General features: G+C 34.9%; 1 protein-coding gene across 1 annotated transcript in view; it reads right to left on the reverse strand.

The window, feature by feature from the left end:
• Window positions 1-2,790: 2,790 nt before the first annotated feature.
• GSL8 (glucan synthase-like 8) overlaps window positions 2,791-25,596 on the reverse strand; it is a 37,259-nt gene continuing 14,453 nt past the window's right edge. Inside the window, exons 24-51 of the mRNA XM_011074684.3 lie at window positions 23,735-23,832; window positions 23,536-23,617; window positions 23,260-23,420; window positions 23,024-23,144; window positions 21,958-22,055; window positions 21,786-21,876; window positions 21,546-21,706; window positions 21,298-21,407; window positions 18,441-18,572; window positions 18,251-18,319; window positions 18,003-18,171; window positions 16,969-17,086; window positions 13,250-13,369; window positions 9,107-9,222; window positions 8,930-9,013; window positions 8,517-8,629; window positions 7,956-8,008; window positions 7,702-7,878; window positions 7,559-7,606; window positions 6,319-6,477; window positions 5,965-6,078; window positions 5,792-5,880; window positions 5,445-5,603; window positions 5,159-5,261; window positions 4,943-5,062; window positions 3,975-4,025; window positions 3,700-3,882; window positions 2,791-3,199 (exon numbers count right to left, since the gene is read on the reverse strand). Coding sequence (XP_011072986.1) covers window positions 2,954-3,199; window positions 3,700-3,882; window positions 3,975-4,025; window positions 4,943-5,062; window positions 5,159-5,261; window positions 5,445-5,603; window positions 5,792-5,880; window positions 5,965-6,078; window positions 6,319-6,477; window positions 7,559-7,606; window positions 7,702-7,878; window positions 7,956-8,008; window positions 8,517-8,629; window positions 8,930-9,013; window positions 9,107-9,222; window positions 13,250-13,369; window positions 16,969-17,086; window positions 18,003-18,171; window positions 18,251-18,319; window positions 18,441-18,572; window positions 21,298-21,407; window positions 21,546-21,706; window positions 21,786-21,876; window positions 21,958-22,055; window positions 23,024-23,144; window positions 23,260-23,420; window positions 23,536-23,617; window positions 23,735-23,832 — 3,345 coding nt within the window. The 3' untranslated portion in view covers window positions 2,791-2,953. The remainder of the gene's footprint in view (window positions 3,200-3,699; window positions 3,883-3,974; window positions 4,026-4,942; window positions 5,063-5,158; window positions 5,262-5,444; window positions 5,604-5,791; window positions 5,881-5,964; window positions 6,079-6,318; window positions 6,478-7,558; window positions 7,607-7,701; window positions 7,879-7,955; window positions 8,009-8,516; window positions 8,630-8,929; window positions 9,014-9,106; window positions 9,223-13,249; window positions 13,370-16,968; window positions 17,087-18,002; window positions 18,172-18,250; window positions 18,320-18,440; window positions 18,573-21,297; window positions 21,408-21,545; window positions 21,707-21,785; window positions 21,877-21,957; window positions 22,056-23,023; window positions 23,145-23,259; window positions 23,421-23,535; window positions 23,618-23,734; window positions 23,833-25,596) is intronic.

The following is a 25,596-nucleotide window of genomic DNA, read 5'->3' on the forward strand; positions in this document are numbered from 1 at the left end:
AAAGTTGTCACTAATTACAATTTATTGACGCAATTATAGTAAAAACTTATTGATAATTATTAATCCTTGTCACTAGGCCTACACCATACATATGTCGCTAATTAATTGTATTTAGTGACAACTTTATGCATCTTTTTTTATCACTAATTCTTGATAATAATATTTTTGTCACCAATTGGTTAAAAAAAATAGGACGTAGTGCAGTAATTGGTAGACTGCAATAAATGGAGGGTTGGGGGGTGAGGGTGATAAAATAAATGGGCAAAGATTGATGAGAGTAGTTGAGAAAATCAGTATATCTCTATATGTGGCTTTAAATGTTGAGCTACTTCCACGGTGAGTTGGTGCAAATTATTATGTTGGGTGCATTGGGACTCATCCCCCCTTCTCACCCATAAATATTGGGAGATTGGAGAAATAATATTTTTTATTTTTGTAATCTATCAAGTTTGGTGTATTTATACGTGGATTTTCTTTAGTTGGGAAATTACGTCTAGCATCTTCTGTGATTTAATCATAAAAAGGTTTATTTGACCTGCAATAAGTCGGCCGTGAGTGAATATAGATATTTTTTTGATTTTTTTTTGTTAATATCGAAAATTCGATTAATTGTGGGACTTATTTGTTGGATAAAAGCAAATCTCAAAGGTGTTAGATGTAATTTATTAAACCATAGAATTTACGTGTAATTACATTAGATTTTAGGGAAGAGGAGTTTAATTATCTCTCAAGTTTAAATCTTCTTATGAGGTTCTGAAAATCAATGTGCAATTTGGTGGTCGTTAATTTTTCAGAAAGGAGGAAAACACAGTGACGTCATTTGCGCATAGTGGCTTTTTTTTTCCTGGCGTAAGTTTGTATAAAAACTAAAAATGAGAAGCTTCTGAAATTACGAAATTATTTTTAAATATCCTGTAAGCAATGAAACTACAGAACAAATATGATTTTTCTAATCATGATTAATTATTATAATTAAAAATTAAAAAAATATGATGAATACTAAATAATTACGATTGTACAACATCTACTAGTCAGTTGTTGTTTTGCAGACGAGGTTAAAATATTAATCAAGAAACACAAAAAAATTGATGTTAAGAATTTATTGATGTCAAGTACCTTTCTACTATTCTAAAATTGTCACTTAGCCTTATGGACAGTTTCCACCCCAAAAGGTATTAATGAATGAAATATAATTTTATCTTTGGACATTTTGGTTAACAGTTAACAAACTCTTTTATATAAACTAGTTCCGCGGCACGCAATTTTTGTGATAATATTTAAAAAGAGAAAAATGTAATTTACTCTATGTAATAAGAGATATGTGCAAAAATTTTTGGATGAAAATAAAAGTAGTGATTTACCCCTCTGTGTTTGTGTAAATGGAGCGAAATATTCCATTATACTCAGTGGTATATTACACGCGCCCATGCTGCATTTGAGATTTTTTAACTAATAAAAATTTGACTATATATATATTTAATATCGTAATATATGTATAAATATGTTATTTATAAAAATAATGTACATGTAATTTCTTTCTTCATCTTCTTTTTTACCACAGGACCATTGCCGTTGTCGTCCAGTTCTCCCGCTCCCCCCGCCGCCCCATTCCCTCTCCGCGCACTGCCGACGACTCCATCTCCCTCCCCTCGCGTTGTCACCGCTCTTTCCCACTCCCCTCCCGTCCCCTTGTCCTCCGTGTCTCCACCCCGCCTCCATCCCTTCAGCATCACCACTGTCTCATCCTCACCCTTCCCCTCCCCTCGCCCACCCCATTCCCCTTCCTCCTCAGATCTGCCGCCCGCCGGATTCGAATTAGATAAAATTTACACAATTGATCAATTAGTTAAATTTTGAACTTTATGTTGAAATCAAGATCCAATTATTTTTATATAAGATTAGTGCCATTTTAAATTTTAAATTAAAAGAGAATAAAAACGCAGGTGTGTGGATGTAACTCACCATTAAATTAAGTGACAATGCTTCTTTGTATTCTGGATATAATCGAATCTCCAATAAAGTATCTACTTTAAACCATTAAACTCAACATTTACAACTCAAAAAAAAAAAAAAAACAACTTAATTTACACACCAAGCGCAATACAAAACTAAAACATCAAAAAGATGAAATTGATAATGAAAACCAATTAGGGTAAATTACAACCATTTTTTTTATAAAATTTGACATAATTATAAATACCATATTATTGTTTAAAATATTAGCAATACCCCTTGATTTTAACATCATCTAACAATTAACCTTATCCTTTATATTTTCATATATTTTTATAGTAAACTGACTAAAATGCCTTTGTAGGTTAAAAATTATAATTTTATTTTATTTTTTAAAAAAATTATGAAATAAGTGGATAATTTTTAAAAAAATTTCATCCATCCTGTTGGATTATTTTATAAATTTTTAATTTTTAAAAAAAAAAACAAAAAATACAATAAGGATAAAATTAACAATTTCATATCTCCATCCAAAAACCACATAATTTCATCAATATCAAAAGATATTTATAATTTTTCAAACAATAAGAAAATATTCGTAATTATGATTAATCTCAAAGGAGGTTATTGTACCAAACCAATTATGAAATCAAGCAAGGGTTTTGAAATGAATTTTACTTAGTTTTATGTACTGAAATCATTAATTATTATAGAAGATACGTATGAAATTGTATTTCATAAGACTCAACTTCATTGGCCTGAATTTAAATACACAGGAGCAAACTAACACCAGCATACCAATTTTGGGAACATGAACTCCATGAGACAACACAGCAATGACAGAAATTAACAACTTATATACAATAATACAAGACGTCTACAAAATTGATATTTAAGTTCACGCGCATCCACAAGATTCAAAATCAGCAGGCTACAGAAAAACAAAAACCATCAAGATGCTGAGAGTGGTCAGTTGAAATTAATGCTACACAGTATCCAGTTAAAAAGAGTTGGCCTCAACATTAGCTTTGTTTCCTGCAAGGATGAGGGAGATCTCTAAACCACGACTGAATGCTTGGTTAAAGAGCAGACGCGACTGGAACGTGGAGACAAATGGGAACCAAGACAGCACAGCAATTGGGGCAAAGATGAGTATACCCATTCCAGCATCATACATTCGAGCAAACTCTTTCACAGATTCCCAAAGCCCCAAACTCCTTACAATCTTCTTCCATGTAATTGCCAACTACATGATTAAAAGAGATGCAAAGATTTAAAAGGAACGAAACAATGTTAGATAAGAAAATAGTGCAAGAAGATATACATATAACATCAAAATAAATACATGTTGTGTGATTTGGTGCATCCTTAATGAAGCAAAAGGCATATGAGACAACAGATTATGCTTAATTAAATTCATGCAATATCCTGTAACATTTTATGGCAACATCACTAGGTTCCAAATGGGAGTATAGCACATAAAACTGCAAGGTCTGCATTAGTAAAGTATCTGGATGAGGACATGTAAAAATGAGAAAATAGCACACCATTGTGCTGTAGATTAAGCCAAGCTTCTAATCCTCATCACCATAATGCCACATTAACAGATTGGAAGAGAACCTACACACTTACCTATATCTTTAAGGCAGTGTGATTTGTAACAATCCTGTTATCCTTACTAAGAAATACTTGGTCAATTTAACCCAATATGGGTGAAAACTACACACTCTTGTGATGTTCACTTACACTAAGAATGAGCCATCCTGTTGGGATAAATGCAAGGATGCTAGCAAACAGGTCTGCAACGGTTAGGCTAGTGAACAAAACAACAAGGCAGAGTGCTACAATAAGTCCAATTGCTGTAGCCCCCTGAATAAACCGTAGCATTAGCTGGAAATTGGTGGACTTCTTCGGGCTAAACGTGAAGATCTGAAATAAAAGGAAGATTAAGCAACAGTTATAATAGTTATAAAATCATTATATCTGAATTTTAATCAGCAGGCAAGGAAGAAAAGACAAACCTTAAAGATCAAAACTATTCCAACCAGTACAACCCAAGAGAAGCCATAGACCTACAGAAATTAAAGACAGACAGATTAAACCCTGAAAAGATGGACAATAAGAGAGACAATGTAAGGCCACACTGAAAATTAGCAAATGCCAGTAGTGTCACAGCCTTCCAGTTGACATTTAATCTGCAGCTTTTCTCCAGGCCCAAGGATGGCAACAGAGAAAACTGATAAAGAAACAAGTCACTACATGAAACTTTCTGTGCAGTCACTCCTAATAGTAGAGAAAGCATAACGAAACGCATTTTGTTTTGTATGTATCACTCGAGAGGTGGATAACATCAGTAAAACTTGAATATAGCTCTTTCAGTATACCTTGCTAAGGAGATGATAATGTGTATGTGTTGTAAGTATGTCATCACATTGACATCAAATCATACAGTAGACTGTCTGATATCAAAAAAACAATGAGCTTATAACAGAAATTGGGAAGAGGGCTGCAACCAGAGATCAAGTAAAAGTATACTCATAAAGCAGACGTGTCTTACTATCCACAACATATCATGGTAATTATAGCATCCCATCCTCCCACAGGAAATTATGTGAATGCTCAAAAAATCTCTTCAAATGCTTGTTGGTCACTCTTTCCTTCTCAAGTTACCACCATTTTAAATTTTCATATACACATTCTTTTCAAGTGGACATTATTCCTCATGGGCCAGCAAGCAGTCCCACACAAATCACAATCCGACTGAAGTCCTAAATAATTTTGTTCATCCAGTAACAGAAAGCGTAAAGCATTTCTTTCTACTAAGCTCGTGTGACCTAGGACAGTTCACTTTAACAAGATTTCATTATTCAGCTCATAGCTTAGATTTCCTCATCAAGAGGCCAAAAACCATATAATGAGTAACTGAGTTATAACTTAGAACTAGATACAGAACCTGTCATCACAGGATAGAAAACGGAGAAAAGTATACCGCAATTGATGTATCATTGCCAGTAGCATGAAGTTTGTAGACAATGCCATACTGGAACATTATAAACCTCAAGCTCAAAATTGTCTCGAGTATGCGGCCTCTCAATGTCTGAATATGCATCTGCAAAAAAATAAAAATAAATAAGCTTCTAGTGGCAAGAAAGAGAGTCAAGTATACTTAAAACAACCCATCCACCAGTTTATCCTAGTAAACCACCTGTTCTTCATCCCACCAAGACTCCCAGCTGTTGTCCCCCTTGACCCCAACTCCACCTTTATACATAAGCCAATTAGTCCAATCATCAAAATCCTCCACAGTCCTGCAATATAAAGGTTAATTTTTTTAAGCACTAGTATGAAAAAAGATGGGCGCCTCAAATGGCAGAATTACTTATTTTTGGAAGATAAGAACGGGGCAAATTCATAACCTAAAAACAAAGCCAAGAAAAAAAAGCATCATCCTAAGCTAAAATAATTTGTTCAGGGCTAAAATTATGACTTACTTCTGCCATTCAAATCCAGAGGGATTGAAGATATATGGCGCAAAGAGCCAAGAGATGACAAGAAACCAACTGCTTATAGTTAACAGAATAAAGGAAACAGCACCTCCCTCTGAGTAACCATATGCAATGCAGACAATAAGCAGCAGTGCTACTTCCAGCCTGGAAAAGAAAATATATATTCATAGCCATTCTGCAGTGACAATTATATGAATGTACATACACATGTTAGTGCGTGAAAAAGACAGAAATACCCCCACATCAGAGACACAGTACAAGCACAGAACTTGTGATGTTGATCAAGCACACACAAAGAGAAATAGAGTATTTCTCTTGAACAAGTTACTTACGCCTTCACAAAATGACTTCTAGAGTAAAGCCGATAGTTCTCAGCAAATTTGATGTGACGAACAACAAAACCCCTTCCAGTTGCTCGATACTGCAAGAGCATATTCAAACACATAATGAAATTGGCCTACATAGACATAAAGCAGCCAAATGCAAGATCCAGAAATTCAGATACCTTGGCACCTCCATGGAGAATAGTACGCCCAAAATAATGAGTTCTTGTCCCCAATGAAAAGGTAAAGAAGACTGAACAAAGCTGAAGCTGCATCGTGATAAAACTAAAAACAGCCTGCAAAAACATAAAGCCAGGCATAAGAAAATTCATCCCCGCATATACATAAATATGGTATGATTGATTACCCCAGTTGACAGCAGAACAATAACCATAAATATGTTGTCTTATCATCCTAAACCATTATCCCAACAGACAGTAAAACAATGTGATGCAAAATGAACAATCTAGCTGCTCCAACATCAAACAGTTAAAGCATGATAACCTGGATGGGCCATATACAGTATTAGAACACACCTGCAGTAATCCCAGTTCAAGTATAAAGCCCATGATCATGGGAACTGCAGTGAAAACTCCAATTTGTACCAAAAACTGAGCATTCAGAACAGCATCAAATGCAGTATTTCCCAACAATTTTGCTTCCCTTGATATTCCTTTATCAAGACCAGAGAATGCCTGAGAAATTGAAAAAGAAAATGGCTGAGAGGTAAAGTACATAGTTTAGATCGTGATAGTTATAAAACAATGTAGATATGGTTACGAAGGATTGTGTAGATATACACATCCTACCATGTAGAGAAGTAGCCCTTTAAGCAGATAGCCCTAAAATATCAGCAGAATTCTCCTTTATCTCCACATGAAACAAAAAGTAAAGGATCCCAATGGATGTCACACCATGACCTATTCGGTCCACAGTATGAGAACATATAGAAAGATTTGCCTGCCTCTTATTCCAGTCCTTAGAAATTTGTATGTCACGTATGCTCTTCGTTATTTCCTCTGATTTAATTTTTCCACAGCATTCATGTCTTTTTCCCTTTGTCCATTCTTCTTTTCTTATAGGCTTGCCATAGTTTTCAATTTACAGTGACGAAGTCTTATCTACCAAACTTTCAAGTAATCTTTTATTCCACCATTAAAAAAAGAAAACTATAATCCGTTCTCACTTAGCTTGCTTACTCCCTCTTCTGTTAGCCTTTTTATTATTCAAATCCATTATTCCATTTGAAACATGTTTATATAATCAGATTGTGAACATCAAGACCAAACTAGTTTCAATAGAGCTGAGTATAACACAAGCACAAGTAACTAGATGTTCTCCTAGCTTATAATATTTAGATCAAGCCAAACTCCAAAAATTATCACACAATAAAAAGTGTTCACGCTTGGCAAACGATATATAATGAACTGCACTCAGACATCGATTTTGAGACAGATCTCAAGTACCACATCAGTTTTTCTGCCCTAGTGTCAACTGTACGGTCTACTTTCACTTCTACAATCCAACATATTTATTAGAGTTGAATGGATGTTTTAGAATAATGCACCATGATCCTATGTTTAGATTCAATAGTCTGATTCACGTGATATGCCTCCATTAGCTATTGAGTTTTGCTAACCACAAAAGTTGACGGCGTGTGGCAAACATTCCAGAAAGACATGCAAATGACGGCCTCTTTTATACTAGAAATGCATATACATAAGGATACATCATAAACAAGCAAATGCAAGAAATCTATGGGTCAAAAGAAGTTACCAGATATGCTCGCCCGTAGAGAAAAACATATATGGTAAGAACCGTCATCTGCATTAAAAAGAGGAAATTCAAGAGATAATTAAGCAAACTTTTAGGACCAACAGTGCTACTTTTTGCAAAGAAGAATGTAGTAAAATTTATACCATTGTGCAAACATAGTAACCAACAGTCGTGAAAAAGAAGGACAGCATTCTAAAGAAGTCAAAAAGTTGTCCAAGCCTGTACACGTCCCGGCTCAATACTTGCTCTCCATTCCCCCCAGCAACTTTGCCTTCAAATAAGGCAATTTGGTTCAACCCAACATCTCTTCCCTTTCCAACCTAGTCAATGAGAAACTTATAAGGTTAATAACAAGATAAAACTTGCATTTTGGTGCATCAAAAGAACTCTGGCAAACCTGAATATATTCATGGTGAGTGATGTTTCCCTGTCTCAACGTAGAATTGAACCCTGCAAAGTCAGAAAAATAAGTGTGGAGCTACAAGTTCATAACACAAGATCTCACGCAGACAAGTGGCAAAAGTATACCCAGAGGATCTAATATTGCTAATAGGAGTCGTTAAATAGAATCCCTGGCAGCTCATGGTGCAACCACTTAGAAAGTAGACAAAGTACTTTTGTCACATAAGAGGAGCAAAACAAAAATGGAAACACATACTGAGCATCTAGACAAAAAGGCACCCATACTTGTTGCATGCATTGCATGCTATATTATGAGCCTTGTTTGCTGTATCTGTTGAACGACCTTCCTCAAGGCATGGCAAACATAGAGGATTAGGATTAGAACCATGATCATGATCATAATCATAGTCATAATCATAATCATATAGTCTAGTGTCCTATTTTTGCAATGTGACCAAGGCCCAAAATTACCCAACAGCTAACATGAGGGCCATATAGACACTCCACAATGGTAATGTATGAGGGCCATATAACCACAAGTAATGTTCAGACTAACCTGCATAAATATCTTCACTAATATTAATGACACGAGATGCTTTGCTGATGCCACCACGAGTAACATGAAAAATTCGGTCGAAGACATCTGGATGACCATAGTGCATACGGACTCTGCAAAGGTTTCATAATGTACAATTAGAAAGAACTCCCCACTTGACTACAGTACTCCAGCAAGGGTATTGGAAAAGGCAAATATTAATGATTTGATAAGAAAGTAATTACATCATATACAAGAATATCTAATCAAACAAGAGTGCATCATGCAAAATAAAACTCAAAAAGAAAGGAACACTAATATAAAATGCATATAGAATCACCCGGCTAACAACTTTAGTTTTAGAGAGAACATGAAAAATAAGGTGCAGATTCTTGCATGAGCCTACAATTTATTAAAAATCTCAATGTACTTACTTAAGAGGTTTCGCCAAAACGCGTTGACCCAAGGTCACAAAACTAGTCTCTTGGTTGGACATAAACCAGGCCAAGGAGGAAACACTGCATGGTTTAAACATATAATCAACAATTACAGAGACTGCAAGCAAACTGAAAGCAAAGCAAAGTAGCTACAGAGAGAGAGTGGCATCCGACCTTCCAGTGAACACATGCTCTCTTACCCCAAGAATTGTGGGGGGTCGAAGACCATGGTTTCCTCGAAATTCCTCAAGGAGATTTCTCATTTTCATCGCCTCCTCAAGGTAGTTGTCCTACAAGGCACACACACAAAAAAAAATACCTGAAGCAAAAATAATTTCATAACAAAAGAACGACCAAATAAAATGACAAAACAGCGGGGTTAACAAAGCAATAAAGAGTAAGATTGTAATTCAAATAGTTGACTTAGTTATGACCCATAGCATTTCTTATTACAGAAGACGTGCATCAACTAATACCTATTCCAAATTACAGTGATATTGTAATGTGGAAGAGCTGAATCTTGTGCCCACAAAAATATTTAATCATTGCATCATGATCTAAGTCATAAAGCAATAGTTACAAGGGTGAGATGGGCGGTGAGCGCATCAAACTAACAACTATAATGTGGGAGTGTGTCACAGAGGCAACAACACAAATTAATACATATCCAATCAATTCGGAAGCTATGTCATTGGCTAGATTAGCAATTCAAGCCCCGCTTAACTCTTATGTAAGTTTGGTTACGCATATTACGTGAAGCCTACATATGTTCAAAGAAAAATAAATAAAATAAGAAACTAAGTCAAGTCAAGCCTACTTATTCTAGTTAAGTTCACCTATGGGTTAAGTTGTTTATAAAATGCAGTAGTCAGTCAAGTCCACAAGAGAGCTGTGAAATTGTCCCCATGATTTTGATCCAACAAGTCATTGCTCAAGGATGTCTCATGATCTGATTTTGACTTATGATTCAACAATTTGATTGTGCTACACAATCAGTAGGGTGCTCAAGAGCGGGACTGAATTTGCATAGTATGTGCTGATGACAAAATAGAAACACGGGATCACAAGGAAAGTCCTTTAAGTCGATGTTGGCTAAGAAACGCGAATACTGAATACGAAAAGGCAGAGAAGAATGCTGCAGCAGACAGGAAAATGTATCAACCCCATGTAGAGAAGCTCATCTATTTGTGTCACAGACAACCAGGTAAAACATATTTAGTAAGTGTGATACATCAGTTAATGCAAGACCTGACAACAAGTTCATTTCATTTCCATGCAGCCTATCAGAAAGGCACAGCAGGAAAAGATATCTTGTTGAACAGAGACAGTGGTCCATTCATTAAGACATATATGGATGTTCATTATGTAGGACCAATTGTTGACAAGAGATGAATCTCAAGACATACACCTCCCACGGAGAAAATCTATGACATGGAGAAGTAAGAAGCTGAATGTCACAACACGATTGAAAATCAACCTACAGGCCTTCAAAATTAAGTAGGATAGCCTAATGAGACTTTATCATGATAATAGATATGCGATTAGTACAGCTCATAACCCAGATCAACACAATTGAACAAAGCATATTGAAGTTGAGAGACAGTTCATAAAAGAAAAAGAAAATCTAGAGAGTGATTCCATTTTCACACTTTATGTGTCTTGTTGATGTACTTACCAAGGGGTTAATGTAGTTCAATATTCTATAATTGTTGGAGAGATGAAATACTACCAGACCGTAATTTCGCAGATTCACCAATTTGACTCAAGCATGTGGAATGACACGGGGTGAATCAGATCATTCTATCTTGTATCACTTGTGCAGAAAAGATATGGGAAAACTAAAATATTTCTCAGGTTCTGAGACTGCACAAGCAAAAGGTGGGGTTTCAATATCCCAAAGGAAGTATGCATTAGTCATTCTTGCGGAAGCAGGCATATTAGACGGTAAACCAGTTGACTCTCCAATGGATCACAATGTTAAACTTCTACAGGAACAAGTGGAGCCTCGATAAAATCAACGAAAACATCAAGACTAGTAGGCAAACTATATAATGTCACAGTAACTCGAACTGAACTCATTTGCTATGAGCATAGTAAATCATTTCTTGAATTCCCCATGTGATACCAATTGGCAATATTTACTTTGCATTTTGAAGTACATCAAATGCAACCTAGAAAAGGCTTAACTTATCAGAATAAAGTGCCATAAGTTAATTGTTGATTATCCCATGTGATACTCATTGAGAAGTTGCACTAGTACATCAAAGGGGCACCTGAAAAGGCTTAGTCAATAAAAATGAAGGGTGCCTTTTGGTTGAAGGTCAACGCAGACCAGGCAGGATGCGCTTTTGATTGCAGGTCAACCATAAGATATTGTGCCCTTTTTGACACTCAGTCTCTTGGAAAAGCAAGAAACAAATAATGGTGGCAAGATCAAGCGCGAACGCCGAATATCAAGCTAAGGCGAAAGCAACATGTGAGGACATATGGTTAAATCAACTACAAGAATTAAGGCTCTCCATAGTAACTCAATGAAACTCATATATGACAATCAAGTTGCTCTACATATTTCCTCTAATCCGTTTTTCACATGAAGGTACTAAGCACGTTGAGATCGCCCATCATTTTGTAAGGTATAAGTTAAGCTAATGGTATCATTGTTAATGAGCTTACAATTCTAACAATCAACTTGTAGATGCCTTCGACAAAGTCTAATAGAGGTCATTGAATTGATTACACTTGTAACAAGCTTGGAACATATAATATATATGCTCCAACCTGATGGGAGTGTTAAAACAGAAGAGATGATTAGCCTAAATCACAGATTGGATTTGATCAGATGACTATTAGGGATTTGACTGATTAGGGAAATTGGAAGAATGGAATAGATGTCAATGATAGGACCTAGTCACCCTCTTCACACAGATGTCTTGGTTCTATGTCAGGTCAGTTTTCTTTTGGGTTTCAATTATTTTGGTGACCTTTATTGACTGTTACTCTCGATGCAATGGGTTTCCTATAAAACATCATTCTGATGAGATATAATTAGCAGACAATTAGCGATTTGATTTAGATTAGGGGATATGGCAGAATCATTGATTGATTCTTTACTTATTGAAATTACTGCATACTCATGTATAAATAGGACCATATTCTTTGTAAATAAGACACGATTTTACTATTCCTCAGATGGTATGAGAGACAGGTCATAAGACGTCCCGAGTTCAAATTTCACTGCACCATTTATGAAAAAAAAGGAATTTCACGTGCAAGGCTGGACAAAAAAGTCTTCACATGAAGAGGTATGTTAGAGATAGAAGATATTAAATAATCCTTTTTAACAGTTTATGCTTTAACATGAGGTGGTCATTCAACAATAATATTGTATCCGAGCCGAGAAGGAGAATATCTTATTCAACAGCTCGAGGGGGAGTATGAGAATCATGAAATCTAATTATTTTTGTTTCCTTTTCCATTGTCAAAATAATTATATAGCTGGTCCTCCACACTTCTAAATTCATTCAATGCAGAAAATAATTTCTCAAGTTGACTTGTACCACCCTCTGTCCGTAATCAACACTTATTTTCTCTTTGAAATATCCAGTTCTGTGTCTCATCTCCAAAAAGTGAATCTTTAAAAAAGAAACTCCCTCAAACAATGATGTGAAACCACTATTCTCCTCCACTGCTTTTGAGGCTGTAATTCACCCTAAAATTTATGAAGAAATTATTGCCTTGCCTTCTGATCACGACTTTCATCCTTTCCCAATCAATAGCCATTATAAGAAGGTATAGTCCAGAGTTGTTCTATGTATTGCTACAGCTCTTTGGATCCAACCTTTTTTTTTCTTTTGCTTATCTTGTTTCCTAAGGAGCCAGCTTAAATCTCAGTGCAGGGCTAAGATAAAATTATGCAGCTACCTAATATAATATTGCAGCTTCCACAAAGACGGCTTTTTGCAGAATTTATCCATCGTCATCTTGTTTTCAACTTCGTCAAAAAACTATAACCTTCAAATGTGCTCATTTATTTTCTTGTTACTTCGTCTATATACTCCACTCCTTGCCCCATTTTTTCATAATAAGAGCAATTTGATTACTTAGTTACAGAAACCTCAAAGGAAGTCTTTATTCTGCAGGAAATTTCCTGTCTGATCAAGACACTATAGACCTGAGTTTAAAAACAGTGAATCATTCAAAGCAAGAAGGCAGTGAAGCAGTGCTTGGCCTTTGAAGTTTGCCTAATGTACAAATAAATTCATATGATAGCATAATGAAGCCACAATGCTCAATCTCAAGAAAGAATATACAACTTACCTGATTCATGTCAATTGTTTGAACAGCCTCTCCACGAGTAAAAATTATGGCATGGTTTTGATTTTCAGGTTTCCCTTCCCCAAGCTTAGGATCTCCGGGAAGTTTAATAGAAAATATTTCCTGCACATGAAAAGGAGAGATCAAATCTATAACATAAAACAGAGACAAAAGAACCATATTTTATAGGATCCACCTATAATCCAAAGCACAGAAGCACATACGCCTTGTACAATTACATCAGATGTTGTTAGAGTTATGCCCAACAAGCCAAATAAAATTGGCCATTTCATATACTTCAGTAACAATCTTATCCAATTTCGATATGAATCAAGAAGGAATTTGTATTCATACTTATACTTTAATTATTTTAGCTATTTAATTACTTCACATGAAATCCCAAAATTTACATATTTATTAAATAAGGCTGCTCATAGAACTTAAACAAGAAAAATGTCCCACAAATTTTGATATTAACCTAGAATAGATCACATCGTCACTAAGAGACGATATTTGGGATAGACTTGCACATATGATGTCATTTTTAACATCGCTATTGTGCACGAGAGGTTGTAGTTTGATATACTTAATTAATGGAATCTATCCACGTTCCGATTACAAAATTAATGACATTAATTGTTTTTTAATTAATTGAAGAGTTAAGCAATCATTTCAACAATTGGAACTTTTAATTACTCTTATTAGACTAAGACTAACCCAAATAGAGAATTAATCAATGAGATAAAAGTTGGGTCCTATTACGCAATTCAAAAGTTAAACTAAATCAATAAAGTACACTTCAATTTTCAATTAAAAGCTATCCCCGATTATGGCATATGCCCAAGCATATAGAAAGTCAAAAGGAAGGGACTTGGGTTAAAGGTTTCAAATACCTAACCAAATCAAAGCTCTCAAATAACATATGAGATATCTACACAATGTATTAGATATCTACCCAGAGAGAGTGTCTTAAATTCGAATTGAAAGACTCTTAATCCAGACTAGGGCCCAGAAAAAGTCCGGATTAAACCCGGACCTGCCCGTTTGGGTTGAGTTTTGAAGCCATAAGTTGGTCCTGCTGCGATTCTTGGGTCTAGTGTTTTGGAGCCTGACTCGATGACTCGATCTGAACCCAGTTCTTTAACATTGTTTATATTTACATATTTTATATATTTATGAAAAAATATGTGTACATTATTTTATACTTAAATAGGATACATAAAGTTAATCATTTTACATATTAAAATAATGATATAAAATAATAATTTGCAAATTTAATATATATAAGAGTAACATATATTTTAAAAGTTTCAATATTTTAAAGCCCACAAAATGCATAAAATTAATACTTGTATATTTCGGAAGTTTCGATATTTTAAAGCGCAAAATATGCGGATATAAATTTATAAAAAGGATTTAATCTCTCAATAATATTATTATCTCATAAATGGCAGTATTTTCTAAAAGATATATTTTTTAATATTTTGAAATTTTTAAACTGAGTTTACCGGGTCTTGGGTCCAAAGTATCTCCTCCAGTCAGGTCTTGAGTTTTGGCAAAATCCATCCGACCTATTACCAACTTAAAAGAACGTAATATTCCATAGAGACTTTCTTAGAACCTATACGTACCCATAGAATGTGACACATGAAGATGAGGAAACAAAAAGAAAAGGAGAAATCAAAACCATCAAGTCAACCACAGTTTGGATTATTAGTCTAGTTAAGAATGAGAAATGATTCGGTGGAAGTTTCCAGGGTGACTAAGCTCATGTTATTTTCTAAGTCTGACTGCTTCATGCTTCCAGCTGACTTTTAGAATAAGAGTGGGATGTGCCGAAACATAAAATCATCACCCCCGAATAGAGAGCAATTTTTCATTGTTCCAAGTTCTTAATTTAGCTCAAGCAGCTTGCTTGATAACACCAACATGGACAACCATCTATTAAAAAATTTGTCCTCGAAGTCTCCGAGATACGAATATGGGAAAAAAAAAGTCAATCCACATAACACTGAAGTTCAGGGATAATATCCATCATTTTCAAAACCACATGCAAATCAGAGTTTTCCTCATCTAAATAAAAGAGATCAAAGATGCAAAGCAAAACACCAAAAAAACTGATACAAATAAGGAGAATATAATCTTATTTTGTTAGTTCATCAAGTTATAAAGTGAAATATGTTGCTTCATGTAGAAAAACTCAGGTCAGGAGAATAATTAACATATGGAAAACATCCAAATTTATAACATCTAATTTGAGCAACTAATACGCATAAAGAAAAACGGTGCCAGATGTCCTCCTTGGCTATACCTCACAAACAGGATTAGTCTTAAAATATCCCAGGTACCAGCTACCAGGTGCTGGGATATTTTAGGTCTGTAGGGTGACCATTGTGATTGTCCTATCCCAGAACTCCCTCAAAATCATACTCCTGAACACGTCTAAATTATTCTTTCCTATCCTCCGATCAATATTTTTCCATCTAAAGTTAAACATAACAAAGAAAAAGATAGAGGGTAAGTATATCCACCTCCTTGAGGATTTTTCAATTGTATAAGACCACTTTCCCATATCTTGTAATTGCAAGCTCAACCCAACAATAAAATTTAAGTCATCGGTTCACTCAACTTTTAGATACAATTAGAGATCCATGTGACCCAAGCAGAAAAGCCAAGAATCCATTTTTGTCTTTTAACTCATTGATAAAATGAGCTTCAAAGAGGCAGCTAATATGTGAAGTTATAGGCACATAAAGAAGCAAGTGCAAGTACGATGTACAACACTCTAGTGATCTCATGCGATATCGGATACTTCCCAAATACTAAAGCTCCTAGGATAAGTAGACGTGTAAGATACAGAGGCCACACATATAAAAGATGTTATTGGAGTCTCAAAATAAGGGAGAAAAAGCTATGGATGTGGGTATCAGATATGAAAATAGGAATATCCAGCTAATTTTCAATATGTCAAGACACTTGATAATATTTCAAAAAAAAAAAAATTAGGAGTAGAAGTTAAGATCCAAGAAAAAATCTAAAAAAGCATTTCAGCCTTTTGTTTCAACTTTTAATTCAACATCTTCCATAGAATATTATTCACCTCTTCAACTAAAGTATGAATTTGACCCATTAAAGAACTAATATGAGACTATTTGGTCAAATGAATCGAGTGTATTATATATCTTCTATTTTACTTGTGTTACGAATGTTGTAATGTTCTGCAATTGTATTACATATATATACACACAAGTGTACATAAATATTTAGTAGCGCAATTTACTTTTGCTGTACTAGAAATTTATAAAATGGCACACAAACAAACATTTGGATGAAGGTAAAACATAAGTAATTAAATACTAAAATTATTGACATTGGTGATCATGTAAATGTCATTTTCCATTATATGTGAGTGTATATGCTACATAAATATATGCACAAATGTGTATCTGTGCCTCTGTGCACCTGCTTATGTCTGTGTGTATGCATTATAAAAAGTATTCTACCGTATCTGTATCTTCATCCATGCATCATAGGAGCACTTATTTGTCATCTACAAAATATACATTATCCCACTTGCAAATCTCTAAACATAAAATCAACTGCTATTTACCATGCAACAGAATACAAAATTAAGCACTCAACTTCATAAAAGAACGAAAATACCAAAGTTTCCAGATCCATCAACAGCCACAAGACTTGGCATGAATTTCCAAATCCCTTACCTGATCCTTTCCATGTTCATCAGCTTTTACAAGCTTTGAATAAAATTCCTTCGTCACTTTTCCATCAGCTGCACCACTCTCTTCAACATGTATGAAAGCAACACGAAGTGCCTCATTCCTAATTGTTAACAAAGACCAACAAATCATCATGTGAGTCTACCAGGGGCTGAGATTAATTATAAGTTCCACTATATGAGCAGATAAACCCCGCATTGAAATCAAGTTCTCAATTTGCTTTGAGTTTGTTTCTTCCTTCTCCGTTTGGAAACATAGAGGGCTATCAAATATTCATAGAAAGCAATTTCTTTTGAAAATATTACTAAGAGACTACCCAAAAACCTAATAAAACAGTAGCAACATGAACATGATGGCTGCTACACATACGACTAATGTCCATTCAACATCCACTCCATGCCAAAAGAAAATGATTCATAATTGGTCTAATGTTGTGTTTGAACCAACAGTTTTGTAGCTAAAGGTTTCAAATCCATAATAATAAATCCACTTTATTGCTTGAATGATACAATGTTATGAAGAATTTCCAATCCTTCCGTTCTAATTTTGACCTATATTTAGTAGCATTCAGATGGATTTCAAATATTTAATATGCAGTCATTTCAAATTCTTTTTCCAAATCCTCCAATGAAATCCAAATGGAGCCTACAATAATTGTCCCGATAATATGAGTACAGCTCTTTAACTTCATCGATCTCAATCTGAGGATAAATTATCAGACCAGCAAAACTTTAAATCATTTACTCTCATGGATCTATATTCAGATTCATTAAGCATGAGAGCAAATAACCGAAATCCAGCAACTACACATCCCAGCCCAAGCAATGTAATTCAACCAAGGCATTCATAAGATCAGAATGTTTTCACACCCTCCTACCAGAGTGACAAAAGAAGAATGTACAGGATATAACACTGAAAAAAAAAGAAACTATACACACAAAAGTAAGATAGCAAGACGATAATACACATGCCTCATACGCAGAGAGAACATTAAATATGAATCAACATCAAATGCCCACCTCTGTAGCAGTAGAGCAATATCAGCTGCCTCTGGAGCTTTCCGCTGCTTTTGTTGGCCATAAATTTGGCAGGAAACAACATAAGTGAATTTTATATCGGCTTGAGCACGTGCTTCACGGGACAACTCAAAACCTTGAGTTGTGAAACTTGTATGATAAGACACATCCTCTGCAAAATAGAAGGCATTTAACAGAGGATTATTGTGATTTCAGGACACCAAAAGATCTTGCCATGATAGAATTAGTACCTTCTAGAGATCTTCTCTCTAAGTAACTTTGCAGCATGAGTGCCCTTCTATAGTACATCATGCCACGCACTGCATAATACCCAAGGTAGTAACTGTCACAGCTCATAAGAGGAAAAAACATCTGAATTCCCTAATTTTCCACTTGAAAGTTAAAACAGTAAGAACCAGCCATTTAAGGAGTTCTGTAGACCTGTTCTAGCTAAAGTCTGTCCTCTATATGATGCCCAAAATCGAAGTTCCAAAGCATTAGTTGAAGTTTCTTGAAATTCAGCATCACCACCATCACCATGGCCAATACGTTCCAAAAAGTTCTCCCATTCATCTAAATTTCAAATTAAAAGTAACAACTCACTACTCAGAATTGAAGTCTACAAGGACAAACCATACAGAAGCCAAAGAAAAAGAGAATTATAAGTGGGCTGACAGAAAACAATTAAACAAATGCAATTAACATTTACGCCAAAGGGGGTGTAAAGAGTTATGGTGCCAATTAATCGTTTCGCCAAATTCAATATACATTGTTTACCAATAGAAGCCCTTCAAAAGTTAAGTTGTTGATTGATCATTTTTGACATACAATGATTATCGAGTACTACAGAAACAAATTAACATTTTACTCATTTCGGAGCACTCTCCTCTCCAATAACTTAACCTTTTTTAGATGAGATGGCATATGTAGCCATCCCAAATTAGAACTCATAGTTCTAATCTCATCGCCACATTTAAGAAAAAGAGTTTTCTCGCGCTAAATCTTTAAAAAAGAAAAAAAGAGAATAGCACAGACATGTGAAGGTGTATTATGCATGCTAAGCAATAAATTTTCTCCTTTTTAACATATTAAAATTTTAGGTGAAAAGGTAATTCTACAAGGAAAATGGTTCAAGCCTTGATTCATTAATGATTCCAAGGTGGGGGCAATCCAACTCAAAAGAAATAAAAAATCTATCAACAAATCATGATTAAAGAAGAGAAAAGGGAAATAAATAGAAGAAAATATGATAGTTTGGATCACTTAAAAAGTTAATCTAAAAAAGGCAATCTAGAACAGTTATCATATGACAGTTTCAAGGTCCTTTAATTGGTGAAGAAGATTAGGAGAACTAAGTAATCAAATAATCAAGAAGGCCTAAGACTCTAGGGGAAACATGAAGAGTAAGGAAAAGATCCTTCCACATGCTAAAAGTCCAACTTTTGCAGCTGAATCAGAAAGGACTAAAGTAGGAGATGGTATGGCACTTGGCTGGATGTCTATTTCAAAGAATTTTAAACAAAGGATAACAAAGAGGAAACTCAAAGCCAACATAGGAAGTCAGCATGAGGAACCAAGGAAAATTTTTGTTGATATGTTCTCATATGTAGTATCGAAATCCAAAATCAGCAAAAATGATTCTTGGGTACACCGCCAGCAATTTAAGAAAACTAAGTGGTAACAAAAGTAGACTGAGTAGAAAAACATCCAAAGAAATGGCAAGTGATTCCATAATGACTGTTCTCCGTTCTTGACTAACTTGGTAAATGCAATAATAATGGCAATTCAATTTATTAGCAGACATCAGACAAATATGAACTGCATAATATGCTTTAAAACAAGAAAGTGCTTTCGAGAAAACAAGTTACCAGCTTGAAAATTGCAGTAGAATTAAGTGTCAAGGACTGGGCCTATAATTTATTCCAGCCAAATGCAACTGAACAAAGTGAACTTTTTCTCAGGTTAATTGTGCATAGAAGTGAGGCATCCTTCATAAGAGAAGGAAATGAACCCAAATCCGACCCTTTACTTTGTTGTGCCAAACAACAGTCTAAAACACACTGATAGATTCTCAAGAGGAAAAGATAGTAAGAAGATTCTAGCATACTATGTGATAAACCAATCTTCCATCCTACATATAGGTTAGAATCAGAGGTCAACCTAAGAAGAGGAGCGGCCTTATCTTACTGCAGAATGAATATAAGTTTACCATCATAAGTTATATCTAGCAGCAGTTCAATGCCTACAATCAGCTAGAGGAGCCATGTGGTTAATATGATCACTAACTAAACCCTCTGAAATATTTATTTTACATCCAGCAAAACATGTACCTAGCCAATTACCATTCCCTCACAAACCTCCTCAACTTTAATCACATTTTTGCTATGTAGATAAAAGGGATCACCAGAATCAGATTTTCTAAAGCAAAACCACAAGCACAGTGTCATTCAGTATACCAAAGCAGAATAAATCCAAAAATAGATACTTTACAGAATACACCCATGGAGTTAATAGGGAGAACAAACTAAACCACAGGCTACAGTGTGTCGCCAAGTGGCAAAGGCAGCTATAGACGCCTTTATATCCATAGTCACATTTGTCATGGAGACAGAACAAATATGCTTAAATGATGAGAGAAGTCACGCCAATTAAGTAAATACATCAGTAATTATCCTTTGATGTTTGATCAGCAAAAGAATATAATGAACCTATACTGCTTTCACATGCAGAACCCATGGAAGAAGAATGAGGCGACTCTCGGGGGTTCTCTATGTTCGAGCAAACCATGGCAATACAATTCAATAGACATTAAAGAAGACACCATTTTTTCCGCAAGACTTGACAAATCAGTTGGTCCAGAAAGCAACAGCAGAAGATCGTTAAGCGTTTGTCCTCTCCCTCCAATTCAAGAACGGTGGCTAGAGGCAGAGGGTAGTACAAGGTCTCATTGTGGACAGATGCATACAGAAAGACAAGATCACTCAGCTAAAATTGATTCATATGCTAACATAGCAGGCAGGCAATAATCTAACAAGGTCTAGGCCGCAAAGAATAAACAACTTTTCCAAGCAGATCGAAGAGAAACTTCAGCAAAGCTCAACATTTCGAACTAATCCTCAGGCCGTTTAGAAGGTGATGTTAAAAGGGGGAAGATTTATAAATACACTCAGCGAGCATACTTCATCTAGCAATCCATCATTTACTTGCAGACATAGATAGCATAAGAATTAACTAAAGAAAGCAGGTGATGAGATACAGCTTAATCCAAGAACAATAACCTATGAAACAAGCAACATACCCGGAAAAATCTTCTGGAGATAGAAAAGAATTGATATGCCATCTTCATTTTCAACCCGCAACTCAGAGTTGCTATAAAGCACCGTTTCACTATAGTACGGTGTGAAGACACTATCTCAAGCCAACATAAAGTTAGGATGAATTATTGGGCAAAACCGGAAAATCAAGTAACACAAAGATAAACATAATATTATCATAAAAATAATAATAGTATGAATGTAGTAATAATAATGCCAAAGAATAACATACCAGAATGGCATCATTTCACAAACAGGCTTAGCTGGTGGCATGTCCATAAACAATGAATTAGTGAAAAACTCCAATCTTCTTCTTGCTTCAAGATTTTTGGGTATATTAGCTGCACTATCCTTTACAGTCAGAAGTAGGTGCAACCTTTTCACCTGCTCCTTCTGTTCCAGAAAAAAGCCATTAATAGCAGCCTCATTGCATAAGAGTCAAATGAAGTACAACAGAATTATGGAAGCTTACAATATCAGGGTCCTTTGGCCATTCTATCCGTGAAAAGAGGCGCCCCTCATTTCTAGCCCTCAACAATATATGCCAGGTATCAAGCTGTTCCCTGGAGAAATAAAGTATATATATCACTAAATATTCGAAAATTTAAATAAAGAATGTGGGAAATTTTTCCACTCAGTTTCACCTCAAATCAGATGATAGCAGCTCATGTGTAACAACATCATAAAAATCATACACAGCTTTAGCTGCACCTTTTGCAAGTTCAGGAGTAGGGTCACGAGTCTGAAAAGGATAAAGGGGAGTTAGCATAATGACAAATGAGAAAAGGCAAGAGAATGTTTGAATCATAAATGAACTTGTTATATACATTTTATGTGTTTACAATCATCTAGTAGTAGTGAAAGAGAACCCAAGCACAATATAATTGTTGTTGAAGTAACCAATAACAATTCAGACCTAGACAGACTACCAAAAATTAGACATAATGTGACATAGAATCACATCAGTAGTTTTGAGTGGGGGGAAAAAACAGAACCAATAGAAAACATAATGGAATGGCAACTAACGGAACAACAAAAGATATAGCAGCAGCAAACTCGGTTAAACCATGAGAGTTCCCCAGCCTTTTGAGGAGGTTACTTAGCATAAAACAATAAAAAATGTGTATCAATTAAGTTTGCACAAGAAATATTGAAGACATCATTAATAACCCTCAATACGCAATATGAATCTACAGGATATATTCTTATGAAAGAGTAACCAACAGAGTTTAAAATATTCCAAGTTCTCTTCTGTGTTTAAAACTCCACCACATCTGAAATATTTATTATATGTACACCGAGTATTGTCAACTAGATTACGGAAGACAAGATGTACATAGCATAGACAATAAAAGGTTACAACTCCTCACAGACTACTAGAAATATTGCCATTTGAATTGTTTAGTTAACAATAGAATATTCTATCTTGCTATAACTTTGTATTTTTATCTGTATTTTTTACTTGCTACTGTTCTTGTTATTGCGATTCTGGTTACTACTATTTATAACATTGGAGGTAGTAATGGCAGTGGCAGTAGTAATTCTAGTACTAGTAGGTGGCGAAGGTGAATGGTAGGCCAGTTCAGAAGTCCATACTCTTCAACCAAAAAATTTCAGATCTCAAAGAAGGAAATGCACCAATTTCCAGATTAGAATCTGAGATCTAGCAATAAAATGGAGATAAATTTTACCAGAGGGAAAACAAAATACCAGTAACCCAGTCAAAGCTGTAAATCTGGAGAGCACCACCGGAAGCTTTTTAAGAGACAACGTAATGACAAGCGAACCTTCTGAAATACTACTGTTGATCTCACGAAATATCCTCTCAACCCTGCCATGAAAGAAACCAGAAAAAACATCAGTCAGAAAAAGAAGAATATTCCTTACTTCTACAAGAATTGAGAGATACAAAAATTTGTTCCTCCTGGAAAGTAAAGACATTATACCAAAGTCTTCCTTCTCCATCAACCAGGGAGTGCAAAATTTTTTCAATACTTGAATAACACTCCTGCACAGCATATGCCATGTACTCATCCTTGCAGATTCTACTCCAAAGATCAGCTTGTGTGTCTTTGCAATCCAAAGCTAAATCAATAGCCAACAATATCTGAACACAAAAAATGATGGGACTACTGAGAACTATGCATACTAAAATGAAATCCATTTGCAATTATGGTAGTTACTAGTTAAGATCTAAGGCAAACAAGTGAAAAAAGCACCACCTTACTGCTTAGAAGAAAAAGTGGCCATTGAACCAATTTCAGACTTCCAGTGTTGCTTGGCATAGAAAGTAAGTCCATCTCCCTGAAATTTTTATGAGAATTGAAGCATATATGTATACACGAGCAGAAAAATAGTTCAGCTTAGAAAAAAAGAAAGTTAATACTATGATCATAACCAAGTACGCCCATAACCACTTACCTATTACTAATAAAATCTTCTTCACGCAAGCTTCTGATTATTTCATTCCAAAATGGGGAAAACATGGCTGCATAGGCCTTGTTATTATCATGAGAAGTCTGAAACCAATATCCAATTCACAGATGAAACAGCCAAATGTTTAGCGAGAAATAAAGAATACAAAAATTCAAGAGCATTTGTCACATCTGCAAATAGAAATTACACAGATATACTAAGCGCTGGAACGATATTAATGACAGCACACCATAACTCATGATTCTTATATGTGATTTATAGGAATCATTCTACAACTTCCTAGTTGCTGGATAGCACATGGTTCCCAAAGTCCGACATATCAAAAGTAAGTATGGTTGAAGTAGTTAACTCATTATCCTTAATCAAACCACACTCTTCTGATAAGTACCAAGAAGACGCAAATGCACAACAGACAAGAATATTTTCTTAAAATCTGATAGCCAAAAGATGCTTTTTCCAGCCTCAACAATACCATTTTGACTTTTGAATAATTACAGCAACCAACTAAATTAGCTTTAAGGTTAATTATGCTTACCTTGTCTCTGAAATACCTAAATTACCAGCTCCTCCCCTCCATCTTTATCAATTATATAAACCACCACTCTAAGTTTGCGTCAATAAAAAACCCAACCCAAATTCAAAACTGAGATGTGCTGGAACTAGAATTAAAAAATAATAAAATTATCCATTTATTCAATAACTGTCCTGGCACACAAATAGGAACCAACAATTCCAAAGGACCAAATTTCTAGTAAAGATTTATATTTTTATATTCTTTTCTTAATGCTTATTACCATTATTCCCCTTTATGTACACAATTATTACATTTCTAGCCCTTCAGGTTTGTCAGCAAAACATGAGGATAGACTTCAGCCAAAGATAAAAAGGAAAACTCACAACAATTATACTAATGTGATCGTTTTTCCATGCAAAATCTAACAGTAAGAGAAGTTCGGTAAGAAGGTTTTTAAAAGGGGAATTGCCCTTTTCGTCATGGGTGTAGCATTATTTGTGCCAAATGTGCTCAGCCCGTAAACTGTGAGACCAAATGTATAACACCCTCTATCATGTGGCACCAAAGGTGCAATTTCCCCTTTTTAAAATTACAAACGCATAGCAAGAATTGGTAATTTAGCTATATCAGAAGAGAGGTAAGTCTAATTATCCCCATCATTGAAGCAAAAAGATATAATAAAATTAGGTATAGAAGAGATATCTGTATTAGTTTGTATGGTTCCAGTAGTTTGGTACTGAAGTCCAGACTGTCTTAGAGTAACATGAACAGCAGACTTTCCGCAAATTAAGATTAGTTCTTTAATGTTTTTAATAGTATCAGAAGTTAAAGACATAGTAGGATCAGTTCATCTTTCATAAAAAGAAGTTCAGTACTAGTTGAAACAAAATACTGGAATCAATTGATGGAGTTGTGACTTATTGAGCGTGGACAGAAAAACAGGCACAAAACGATTAAGTCACAAAAATGGAAATATAGGAAATGTTGGACACAACTATAATGTACTTTTACCTATTAAGAATTATAAAAAATATTAAGAGGGATATATGTATATAATATATATTTACAAACACGCATGTACTTGTATAATTGGTAACAGATTACAGATTCACAAAGACATTGATGCAAATAGAATAAAGACATTAAGTAATGCTGGGTTTGTCGTACTTGGAGTATGAGATCAGAAAGAGGAAAACATCAGTCTACTAGCTTAAGATATTTGAGAGGGTAAAGAGAGACTGAATTAGAAGCGTTAACACTACTTTTTTCAATTGATTTTAGAAATCTTAGATTGTTTGCTAATTTGTCACAGCTCTTAAACCTTTAAAAAACG

The sequence above is a fragment of the Sesamum indicum genome, linkage group LG3 (genome assembly GCF_026168435.1).
Source record: "Sesamum indicum cultivar Baizhima isolate 11 linkage group LG3, ASM2616843v1, whole genome shotgun sequence".
NCBI lineage: Eukaryota > Viridiplantae > Streptophyta > Magnoliopsida > Lamiales > Pedaliaceae > Sesamum > Sesamum indicum.